At 38.5% G+C, this 13094-nt stretch overlaps 1 protein-coding gene across 1 annotated transcript in view; it reads left to right on the forward strand.

Moving 5' to 3' along the window:
* The window catches only part of LOC131274797 (C-type lectin domain family 2 member D11-like), a 61787-nt gene extending 56788 nt beyond the window's left edge, over positions 1 to 4999 (forward strand). Inside the window, exon 6 of the mRNA XM_058282780.2 lies at positions 559 to 4999. Coding sequence (XP_058138763.1) covers positions 559 to 661 — 103 coding nt within the window. The 3' untranslated portion in view covers positions 662 to 4999. The remainder of the gene's footprint in view (positions 1 to 558) is intronic.
* Positions 5000 to 13094: the final 8095 nt, after the last annotated feature.

Here is a 13094-nt window from a genome sequence, read left to right on the forward strand (position 1 = left end):
TAGTGAGTAGCAGCTTGTTCATAAATGGGATTGTGGTTGAAAAGGGTAGTCTAGGGGTGTAAATGTCAATTGAATGAAAGCTAGGGAATAATCTAGAAACTGAATAACACAGTGAATCAGAGGTGGATGAGAATTGTGGTTAATAGTACAAACAAAAGAATGTCCTTTTGTGAACTAGAATAGTTGTATGTCACTATTACAGGGTGGTGGGAATGTGGAGAAGCATGGGAAAAATACAATTAATGCAACCTATGGATTATAGTTAGCAGCAATATTGTAATATTCTTGCATCAATGTGAAAGGTGTACTGTGTTAATAATAGAGGAGTGTGGAAAATATGCCAAATGTATGCTATGGACCATAGTTAGGGGTCATAGCTTGATGACATTATTTCATAATCTGTAGCAAACGTTCCACAACGGTGGTGTGTTGGTGAAAGGTTGTTGTATGGGAATTCTACACATGTGCATGATTGTTTTGTAAGTTCATTTGTAAGTTCATTTGTAAATATTTTAAAAATATTTTTAATATTAAAAAAATCTATTCCCCTGATTCCAGGAGGAAGCTCCCCAGCTCTACTAGCAGCTCTTGGCCTGTGCCAACCATCAGCCTGATATTTCCTTGTGTCCTGAGCTGCCTTTTCCCCTTGGGATGCCAATAATGGACAACGTCAAGAACATCTGAGATCCTGAGATGCTTCCATTCTGTGCCATACAACCTCCCAACCACAGACTCCAAACCAAAGGTAGCTGCCAAGTGTTGAGTCAGCTGGACCGAAAGTTCCAGCACTGCTGTCACCAGGGGCACAACCACACTTGTACAGGGAAGGCCTGGGAGGGCACTCTCGATGGCCACTGTGACCAGGAGGAGGCTGTAAAGACCCACCACCATGGAAAGCAGACTTGGCCCAGTGGTTAGGGCATCCGTCTACCACATGGGAGGTCTACGGTTCAAACCCCAGGTCTCCTTGACCCGTGTGGAGTTGGCCCACGTGCAGTGCTGATGTGTGCAAGAAGTGCTCTGCCACACAGCGGTGTTCCCCGCATAGAGGAGCCCCACGGGCAAGGAGTGCACCCCGTAAGGAGAGCCGCCCAGCGCGAAAGAAAGTGCAGCCTGCCCAGAAATGGTACCGCACACACGGAGAGCTGACACAACAAGATGACGCAACAAAAAGAAGCACAGATTCCCGTGCCTCTGACAACAACAGAAGCAGACAAAGAACACTCAGCAAATAGACACAGAGAACAGACAAACTGGGGGGGGGGGGGGGGAAGAGGAGAGAAATAAAAAAAAAGCCCACCACCACGCCTGTTGCCACGACCCCCCCTACCCCTGCCCATGATGGATGCTTTGCCTGTTGAGCTCCCTATCCCAACTCTGACTGGGACCTCTTGACCCTGGACCTCAGCCAACTCACCCCCAATCTCATGTTCCATCTCTGTGGAAATGGAAGAGTTCTCACCAAGCATAAACTAATTTCCGGGCTGAGCGAGAACATGGCTGCCAGCTGCTGCGATCTACCGTTTCCAGAGCAGGCCTGCAGTGCCCAGGAGGAGAAACCAACCTTCAATGATGACCTGTGTGGTCCCTAATGTAACTTCTGGCGAGGCCCTGCCCTTTGCTGTGACCTGAATCCTGGGCATGAACAGATCAACCGCTTTAACACCAATTATTGGAGGAATGTGGCTCTGGTGGCTGGAGACACAGGGGATTCCATGGGCAGGGCCCAACTCTGGGAACAAGTATCATACCCACCTAGCGCCCAAGGAAGAATGAGTCACCCCAGAGACCGGAAGATCAGATTATAGTAAATACCTCTTGGATTACGCATCCCCTTTGTCTATAACACATACATACACAGCCTCCTAAACTTATTGGATTTTCTGTAGTGACTGCTCCCCGAGGCCACTGCCCTGCCCCCACAGCCAGAGCAGAGCATGTTCCACAGGCTGTGTGATGGCACATAATTAAATGACTTAACTTAAAAAACCTTTCTTCATGTGACTCTACAATTATATCAAAGTACAATATTTGATTGTGAAAGTATTGTCTTATTTATCTCTCATTTAGAGTTGAATAACTCCTTTTAAAACTTAGGAATCAATCCAAGTGTAATAAATACATAGATTTATTATCATACCATTATGGATGAAGAAAGAAAAGAGAAACTCTGAAGATCTTCTCTGGCTTGCAAGGAAATAAAGTAATTGTATCATCAGAATATAAACATACCATTTTACAAGTATGATAGTTATCAGCTAAAGCAAACAATTAGACTGCAAGGTGTTATTGGACAAAGCTGCAGCCTCTCAAGTTTAGCTGTCTTGAAAAGAGACCCCTTCTCTAAACACAATACCAAGACATTATTATCTAATACAATCAAAACAGCATTTTACATCTTCATACAAGTTTCTATACTAAGTAAGGAAATAATAGTGATATCTTGGCAAATATTATCAATTTACCATTTAATCAGAACTAAATTTTATGACATGAAATAGTGGTGTTGTTTTTGTTTTTGTTTTTCCCCTCTCAGCTATTGGGGAAAAGGGGATGCTTTCCATCTTTTTATCTTTTCTGAGACATTTCCTGCTTGCAGGTATCAGTAGAAGGGCTAGCACTTCCAGTATAACCACCAAAAGGAAATAAGAGATGTCAGAAATTTAAAGGTTACAACACAGGAAAAGAAAAAGGGCACAAGGGAAAGTTTCAAATGAAGTATGCTTTCATTAGTTTGTATCTAATTTCTTCCACTTAGATTTTATCTTATTAACCACCAGGGACTAAATCTTCTAAGAAGCACAGTTCTGAATACGAACCCCATTGCACAATGACTTTTCGTGGCCCCTCAGTGACTACGTCTATGGTCATTTACTGCCTCTCATCTACCTTGACAGCCTTATCATTTTCTAACTTTGTTTCTTGATGTGCTCTATACCAGCAATTCTTACATCTCCCCTTTACAGTTATCTGGAGACCTCTTTGAAAATATGGAATGCTCAAATACCACCCCCATAGATTCTCATTTGATTGGTCTTTTGTGAAGCTTGGGGATTGCTGGTTTTTTATTTTTTTAATAAATAATATAAAATAGTGTAAATGTGTAGGCTGGGAGAGAATAATTTTTCTATTTCATTCTTTCTAGTTGAAATAACTTAATTTCAACTTTGTCTGTTGAAATCCTATGCTTCCTTTAGGGTTCAGTGCAAGTGTCCCCCTTTCTCTGTAGAGTCTTTTCCCAAAGAAAAGCCCTCCCTGCTCCCACCTTAAGCCTCAGGTAGATAGTTGGCAAATTAATTATAGAACAGACTCATGTCAAACTATCATCATTGACTGTTGTAAAGCTTCTCCTGTTTTCTTTATTTTCTTTTTGTTCCTATCACAATTCCTCCATAGATATCCATTCCAATGTCTTTAATGTGGACCACTTTATTTGCTTTGGTAAACAAGTATTCTGATCTGGGTAGAAATTTTCATAAACTTTTTTTGGCACATCGTACAGTTCATTCCAAGTTCATGCTTCATTATCACTAAGTGAACCCCAAGTAATCTCTACCTTGGCAGGAAGGAGGATAACAGCAGCTTCACAGCCCTCCTGGACTCATGTTAATCACTAGTCCCTTCTTGTTCCCCAATACACTCTCCGTTCTTAACTCCTAACAGTTTTCTTCCATCCGTTATTGAATATTATGTGAATGGAACTGCGTAAGATGTATTCTATTATGTTTGACTTCTTGAATTGAACACTATGCTTGTGAGCATTATGCAAGTTGTTGTCTGTAGCAGGAATGTGTGCCTTTTCATTGGCATGTAGTGTTTTATTGAGTTAATACACCACAATATATGTTTCTATTCTACTACTATTAATGGACATTATTGGCTGTTATAAATAATGCTGTTATGGACATTTTGTACATGTCTTTTCTGTAGCTATATACGGATTATGTTGCCGGACCTTGGTTTGATTTTACTCAACTTTAGTAGTTACTGCCTGTAGTAGTCAGCCAAATGGGTGCTGATGCAAAATATCAGAAATTGGTTGGTTTTTATAAAGGGTATTTATTTGGGGTAGGAGCTTCCAGATACCAGGCTATAAAGCATAAATTACTTCCCTCACCAAAGTCTATTTACACATGTTGGAGCAAGATGGCTGCCGATGTCTGTGGAGGGTTCAGGCTTCCTGGGTTTCTCCCTTCCAGGGTCTTGCTTCTCTCTGTGTTCAGCGTTCCTCCCTTCCCAGGGCTCCAGCTTCAGCATCAAACTCGAACATCAAAAACCCTCCAACTCTCTCTTTTATCTGTGAGTCTCCACTCACCAAGGGGCAGGGACTCATGCCCTAATGATGTGGCCCAATGAAAGCCCTAATCATAACTTAATCATGCCCAGGTACAGACCAGATTACAAACATAATCCAATATCTACTTTTGGAATTCATAACCATATCAAACTGCTACACTGTCACAGAGCGTTCCAAGATTGTTATAAAAAATAACAATCCACCAGCTGTGAATAAACATTCCAGTTGTTCCATATCTTCCATAAATAATTATATACTAGTCTTTTTTCATTTTAGCCATTATATTATATTGGATGTGTAGTGGAATCTGTTTTTTTTCCTTGCCAAGATAATTTTTTTTCTAAATCAAGGTAAAATACACATACATATGTTTTCCATGTTATTGAGGATAGCAGTAATTTGTTCTTTATTATTGCTATGAGAACTTCTACTACATGAATATAACATAATTTATTTCTCTGTTTTATTGCTAAGGGGCATTTACACTATATCCAGGTTTTACCTATTATAAATAAAGGAGATATCTCATTCCCTTTCAATAGTTAGATAGATAGATAGATAGATAGATAGATAGATAGATAGATAGATAGATAGATAGATAGATAGATCTTCCTTCATGTACCTCCATCTGACAGATATAAGAATTGTAAAATCCTTGATATGCCACAAAATAAATAAATAAAAAATCAAAATAATTCTTAATACTAATAATCACAATGAACATTTGTCAAGAGTTATTCTTTTAGGAATTCAATGACAATTTATTATGAGACTTACATGTATTTATGTTCATAATGTTTTGAAGGTCATTTATCTTTTCTTCTTAAAGTCTAATCTGCCATTAATTAATCTAGTGGAGAGGAACTGACACACTGCAGTTTTTATCTCTCGAAGTTTTATTTGCATCTTTTTTTTTTATCTTTCAAGTATCTGCTCATACAGTTAGATTATATTCCTTATCTGCTAAATGCAACATCAGTGCCATTTCTGGGTCTGTCTGGATTGGTCGATTTTTCTCCTCATTAGGTGTCATAATTTTCCTGCTTCTTTGCAATCTTTGCACCCCAAAGATGGTAAATTTTGCCTGTTTATGGGTTGGACATTTTTGCATTACTGTAAATATTTTTGAACTTTGTTCTGGAAAACAGTTAAATTATTTGGAATCAGTTTATGCATTTAGGTCTTGCTTTTAAAATTTGATAGATGCAATAGGGATCCATTATGTCTCTGCTTAATCATCCCCACAACTGAAGCAAGACATTTCTGGGTACTCTACCCAATGCCTCATAAACACAAAGTTTTCCAGCCTGCCTAGTGTGAACATGCACTATTTCCATCCCTCTGTGATTAATGGGTACCACGCCCTCTAATCAGCCCATGTGGGTGTTTTCTCCACCCTTGGGTAGTTTCCTTACAAAAAAGTACTGATCAGCAGTCTGCGGAATACTCAAGGATAGTACTCTGCACATCGCGAGGATGCTCTCTCTTGCATCTTTCTCCCCTGTGATACTCTCCTGGGAGATCTGGCAGTCTTGGTCTCCCTATCTCTGAGCACTGTTGCCTCAGCTAAGGAATTCCATTGGCTTCTGCTTGGGTTTCCCCTTCCTTACTTGCACCATTGAAACTCTAAAGTCTATAAATAGGGCACGTGTGGAGTACACATGCGTTTTTTTCAGAGGCCATTATCCTGCATTGCTTGATGTTCCGTGTGATGAAAACCATTTTTCATATACTTGATGTTTAAAAAGGATATTTTTTCCATTCAGGCAGGGGCTAAATCTCATTCCTTCTTAGTAGGAGACAGAAGTTTTGGGATTGATCTTTACAAGTTTAAGGAACTTTGTATTTTATAATCCTAAAGCATTTATCAGCTTCACTTATTTTAATTACAGTCTACTTAATTTTGTAGCAAATAACCTCTGCTATTCTGGAGTGCTCTCTCTCTCCTCTCAAAGACAGATATTTTGTCTCTTATATATGGTCATGACCCAGGAAATATTTATAGTAGGATAATTGCTTACAACTCACTCATTACCAATGAGTAATCCAGCTTTATCATGTAGGAATTGGCTTTGTAAGCTCATTGTTTCCTAGGAAAGGTTAGGACAAACAATTCCAAGCTTAGTCACACTTTCTGACTATTGCAATTTCTTTAAAATCTTACTGTGTTCATCTAAACAGAAAGATGATGGCTCTAAGACTTCATTGGAAATATTAAACTGGTCTTAAATTCAGAAAGGACATTGAAGGGTGAAGATCAGGTGACTAACTGATGAAATTTGAAAAAAATAAAAAGGTGGTGACGGGAGCTTTTTTCCTATGGAAGCATGAAAGAAATTGGATTTCAGGCTACTTAGCACTTGACATCAATGTCCACAAATATTGGAAACTGAGGCACAGTGGTCTCGCAAGGAGAGATGTGCTGTTTTCATAGCTACACTTGCACCCTAAGGAATGCAGTAATTAAAAGTTCCTGGCAAACGGGATGAAGCTGTTAAAGACTGAGAGAAAAGATGAACACATGCCTTTTGTCGTAAATAGAACACTTAGACTTTGTACCTTGAGATAAGATTTTTTTTTAATTCCTTAGACTATGAGTAATGCTGATAGTTAATTGCATGTTGCTGCTTGTTGTCACATAGACTGGGGTATGTAGAGAGCCCCTTGTAAACAATAAAGTTGTCTGAGGAGTCTCTACTCGCAGATCCCTGATCCCAGCTCTCTCATTCTTTCTTTTTCTTTCTTTCTCTCTCTCTTTCTTTCTCTTTCTTTCATTCCCGATACCCTTCGGGTCCAAATCTTCAACACATAAAAAGGGCTTTGGTTGTTGACTTCATAGTTAGGTGGAATGCTAGATATATAATTGTTAAAACAGTTAATGTATAATTGTGCAAGTTAAATATTTTGGGGAGAAATGAAAACCCTGCAGTGAATTAGACTGCAAGAGAATGAGGAAGTAATGTTCTTTGTTTTCTTATCGTTAGATCTGTTTTTCAAAGTTCCTTGCAACTTCCATCCAGTCAAGTCACATTACTATTTTAAACAGCAGGTCCTTGACATCCCAGAGTGTTGGCAAACACAGGACCTCCAATAACTTTGTAATACACATACTAGCAAAAGTTGTCCTGCAATAGCTGGTATGTAGATTCTTTGTGATGGGAAAAGGAATGTGAGGTTTCTGGAGGAGGGGGTAGGGAGGTGAACCTGTCCTCCAGCAAATCTTCAGCAGTGAGGGAGACAAAATGCTGTGTGTGATTTTACTTCAATCCATCAGGAAAAAGACATTTCATTGAATCTGTGTTGTCTGGTTGATGAAAAAATTTTTTTCTTACTCTTTTCATTCCTTTCCCCCTCATCACACTTATTTTCTGGAGGAGAGGATATTGGGTTCCCTGAAAAGTGGGGTTCCTACTTCCTAAAAAGAAGTTCTTCAAGAATTTACAGTGTTAGCTCAGCCAAGTGCTTACATAACTGAAACTCACATTTGTTGGACAGAAATGATACCCATTGCAATTGTGAAACTTATTTTTGGAAATGCAAGCTGTTTTTGGAAGGCAAGTTTCCTGGGTCAAGCAACTCAGAGATAAAATCAGACTACTAATATAGTTCATTACTTTGTTCTTCTGAGAGATAATTCCTAAAACTATATTTTCACTAGAAATTTAATCACAATAAGTGCTTAGAGTGCAATCTAAGGAGGCTTATGAATTTTGAGAGACACCATAAGAGGGCACATCATAAGAAATGTATGAGAGAAACAAGTAAGCAAGAGAGAAAATGGGGCATGATATAAGGACAGATGCTAGTAGGAGTAGCTAGATGTATGGGGGAAAGAAGAGAAAAAGAGATTTTAAAAGGTGTATAAGAGGGTTAAATGGGAGATTTGTTGAACTAAGGTTTTGCATCTTATTCTTATACCAATTGAAAAAATGTATGAAAGTAATCATATAGTGAGTGTTTTGAGACACTTTGGCTTTACTGAAGAACAATAAAGAATGAAGGTTTAGATTTTTATGTCAAGCCAAAATCCAAATGACGTTATATCCTGCTTACCACCATTCCTCTCTCCCTGTCTAGTATTCTAGCTGAGGTTCCCTGTTCGTTGGGAGATATATGTGAAATGAATGAAATGTAGCACTGAAATAAAGTCAGCAGGAAATACATTTGTTTAAAGTATAATTTATGTTCAGTAAAATTCTCCCTTCTGGTGTACATTCCTGTAAGTTTACATATACAATCACGTAACCACCATCGAACTCTGGACATAAAACTATTCCAAACCCAACTCTGCCCTCCAAATTCCCTCATACTGCTTGATAGTCTTTTCCACTGCCCTGAGCCCTTGGCAACATCTGCTCTTTTTCCTTTTCCTATAATTTTGCTTTGCAGAACATCATATGAATGGAATCTTACAGAAAGTCACCTTTAGTCTTTTTTCACTTAGCATAATATACCTGAGATTCATCCATTTTGCAGCATGTGTCAGTAGTCCTTTCTTTAATTTTTTTTATTGCTGAGTAATAGAGTACTACATGACTTTCCATGGTTTGATTACTGCTTCATCAGCTGAAGGGAATTTGTGTTGTTGCCAGTTTGAAGGGATTATGAATAAAGATGCTACAAATATTTATGTACTTGATTTTGTGTAAACATAACTTTCCATTCCTCTTGAGTAAATACGTAGGTTTATGATTGCTAGGTCATATGTTCATATGGAGTACCAAACTGTTTTCCAAAGTGGCCATTCTAATTTACATTTCCCATGACCATGTCTGAGAGTTCCAATTATATCGCTTCCTCATCAGCACTTGGTTTTATTATTTTGTTTTGTTTCCCACTTTAATAGGTATATAGTGGTGGCTCATTATGGTTTTAGTTTTAGTTTTCCTAATGGCTGGTAATGTTGAGATTATTGTAATTGTATTTTACAGGTAAAAATTGGTAAAGACAATGTCTAGCATTTATAAACCCTGTAACCCTCAGCAAAGATTTTTGGCTTCCTTATTATTACAGTCCTGGTTGCAGTTACATTTGCAACTTTCTGTTGCTTTGACAGGTAAGTTACTTGTTCTCCAACCTTTTCCATATTCTCTTTTATATTTTCAATAAACATAAGTTGAGCTCCATTAAGTGCCAGGGGCTGTGTGAAGTGCTTGAGATATATCAGTGAACAATGCACACAAAAATCCTTAGATGCATGGGCACACTCTAGTAGGAAGACAAAGGTAAGAAGCTTAATAAAGAAGGGTAGGGGTGAAGCGGCTTCCAGTGTACATAGGGTGGCCAAGGTAGGCTGCCCTGAATATGCGCATGTTTGGCAGATTGTTGAAGGAGATAATGGAGAGATAATGAGGACAGTCATGTGTAGCCTTGCAGGACATAGAAAGGCTGTGGCTTTTACTTTGAGTGCAGTGGGGAAAATTAGAAGCTTGTAGGAGAGGAGAAGCATGATCTGATTTTAATTTTCCAATAATCATTTTGCCTTTTATGTTGAAAACAGACTTAGGGGAAGCAGGTAGGGTCCTCTCATCCTCTGGTCCTCTGGTCTTCTATAGGAGAAAGGATGCGTTCTTGGACTTGACAATGCCCGTGAAGGTTGGACAGGCTGGATAGTTTCTGGATGGTCTGAAAGTTGAGCCAAGAGTATTTCATGTCAGATTGGTTATGAAGCTTGAGAACCAAGGGTAAAAGATGGCTCTAATGGTTTACTGTTTTGGAGAATGATCCATGTGCACTTGAGAAGAATGTATATCCTACTGTATTTGGGTGTAATGTTCTGTATATGTCTATTAGGCCTAGCTCCTCTAAAATATTGTTCAATGTCTTTGATTCTTTATTGATTCTCTTTTGAAATCTCCTGTCCAAAGTAGATAGTGGTGTATTAAAGTCCACCACTATAATTGTAGAGACATCTGTTCCTTCATTTAGTTTTTCCAGTGTTTGCCTCATGTATTTGGAGGCACACTTGTTAGGAGCATAAATGTTTATGGTTGTTCTTTCTTCTTGTAAGGTTATCTTTCACTAATATGTAGTGTCCATCTTTGTCTCTCACAATTGTTTTGCATTTAAAGTCTATTTTATCTGATATTAATATAGGAACTCCTGCCCTTTTTTTGATTATTTTTTGCTTATAAGTTGGTTTTCCAGCCATTCATTTTCAACCTCCTTGAATCCCTGAGTCTAAGATGTCTTTCTTTAGACAGCATATAGATGGGTCATATTTCCTTATCCAATCTTCCAGTCTGAGTCTCTTGACAGGTGAGTTTAATCATTGACATTCAGTGTTATTACTTTCAAGGTATTACTTAGATTAGCCATATTTTCTTTGGATTTGTGTTTGTCATATTTATTTGACTTTTTTTTTTCTGTTTTTGTCTTTTTAGTTGCTCTTACACTCTCTTCCAACCCTGTCTCTCTTTTTTTTTCTTTCTTCCTGCAGAATTCCCTTTAGTATTTCTTGAAGGGCAGGATTCTTGTTGTCATACTCTCTTAGTTTCTGTTTATCTGTGAATATTTTCATCTCTCCATCATTTTTGAATGCTAGCTTAGCTGGATAGAGTATTCTTGTTTGGAAATGTTTTTCTTTTAGTACCTTGAGTATGTCATACCACTGCCTTCTTGCCTCCATGGTTTCAGATGAGAAATCAGCACTTAATCTTATGGGGCCTCCTTTGTATGTGATGGTTCTCTTTTCTCTTGCTGCTTTTAGTATTTTCTCTTTGTCCTCTTCATTGGATAATTTGACAAGTATATGTCTTGGGGTAGGCTTGTTGGGATTTATACTGTTTGGGGTGCGTTGTACTTCCTGGATATGTACATTCATCTCCCTCAATAGGTTTGGGAAGTTTTTAACCATTGTCTCCTCCAACACCCTTTCTGTCCACTTTCCCTTCTCTTCTCCTTCTGGGATGCCTATAATGAATATGTTTGCACGTTGTGCATTGAGGTCCCTAAGAACCTCCTGGATTTTTTCTATCTTTTTATTGATCAGTTCTACTACCCATTTGATATCAGATGTACTGTCTTCTACATCACTAATTCTTTCTTCTGTCTCTTTGAGTCTGTTCTTATTTGCTGAGAGTGTATTTTTGATTTCTTGAATTGTGCTGTTCATCACCATCAAATCTGTTATCTTTTTGTGTATGATTGCAATTTATTCTGTATTCTCTCCGAATGTTTTCTTCATTATTTTGAATCTCTTCCTTCACTTCACCAAATTGGTCCCTAAGATATGTTTTAAGAGCTTTAATTACTTGTTCAATGTTCTGCTCTTCTTCCTGGTTTTTAGTTTGTCCACTGGATTGGGGCATGTTTTCCTGATTATTAGTTTGGTTTGTAGTTTTTTGTTGCTGTCTGGTCATCATTTTTTCTTGATGGGTTTAATCAGTTGCTTAGCTTCTTTGACTAGTTTGGGGTTTAATTCATTGTTGTTAAGTGTTCTCATTTTTTGTGTGCATGTTAATTCTTCTCATTGTCACTTTGTTCTTCTTATTCTGTTTCCTTGTTGTTGGCTAAGTTCACTTGTGAGAAAATATTAGGGCCAGAGAAAGCAAAAGGAGTAAGAAAAGAAAATGAATAATAGTAGTATTGATAGTAAATGTTAACAGCGGAACCATGTGAGATCTAGGAGAATGGATATTTAACTCATGTAAGGTATGTGGAGTTATACCAGTAAGAAAAGTAGAGTACATATAACGAGACCGTAAACTGATTATGGGGAGTAAAATAGTGTGAACTAAAAGGCCAGTGTGTTCAGGAGAGAGGGATACAGAGAAGAAAGGACAATAATATAAAGAATGAATATAAGACAGAAAACAGAACAAAGGTATTAAAATAAAATGTCAGAAAAATAGGGGGGCACACAATGAGGGTGGAATGTAAGAGAAACAAGAAATGATGGAAGATAGAAAATTGTAGAGGAAAGGGGATAGTGTTAGTTGCCAAATCAACACACATGGAAAAGAGGAAATCGAGTATGAGGAAATGCAGCAAATGTGAAGCACTCCCTGCAGCACCTAATATAAAAAATAAAATAAAAAGAAGAGAAAGAGAGAAAAGAAAAAAAAAAGACAAAAGGGAGTGAGGAAGCAAGCAAGAAAAAGAAAAGTAGAAAAAAAGAAAAAAGAAATTAAAAGGGCCTGGGAGGGGGACAACAAAGAGGTAGTAAAAACAAAAGACAAACCAAAAAAATACCAGACAAAGTTTCAAGCAAGGAATCCTTTCGCGGTTAAATAAAACGCTTAGGTATCTGACGTTCCCCCTTTCTACCTTCCTTCCTTCCTTCCCTCTCTTCCAAGGCATCAGGAAAGCTGCCTGAGAGGTCCAGTAGGAGATTTAAGTGGGTTCTTGTTGAACCAACTCCACACAGAAAACAATGACTCTTAATTTCCAGAGCGAGAGCACCTACACCTCACCAGGAACCCAAGTATGCTATTGGAAGCTTGGAAAGCACCTCCTACAGTCTCTTTCCTTTATGTGTGCTACCAGAGGGTTAGTTGATTTTCTGACTCCACCTTCTCCCAAACCAAGTTTCCTATTCCAGGGTATTTAGGTGAATTTGGCTTTCTCAGCAGATTCACTACTCCTTTCTTTCCAGGCACTACCGAAGCCAGCTTGTATGTTCCTCCAAGGACAAAAAAAAAGGGGAGGGGGTAGGCCAGAAAATTGAACCTGCACTCACACCACCTGGCCCTTCTGCTGCACCTCCCACTGAATGCCTCCTACTCATGGAGTCAGTCCAAAACCGCAGGGCTAAGGCAATCCCTGTTCTCCAGGAGTGCTAGACTCGGGAAAGAGA

Source organism: Dasypus novemcinctus, chromosome 20 (genome assembly GCF_030445035.2).
Source record: "Dasypus novemcinctus isolate mDasNov1 chromosome 20, mDasNov1.1.hap2, whole genome shotgun sequence".
NCBI classification, from domain to species: domain Eukaryota; kingdom Metazoa; phylum Chordata; class Mammalia; order Cingulata; family Dasypodidae; genus Dasypus; species Dasypus novemcinctus.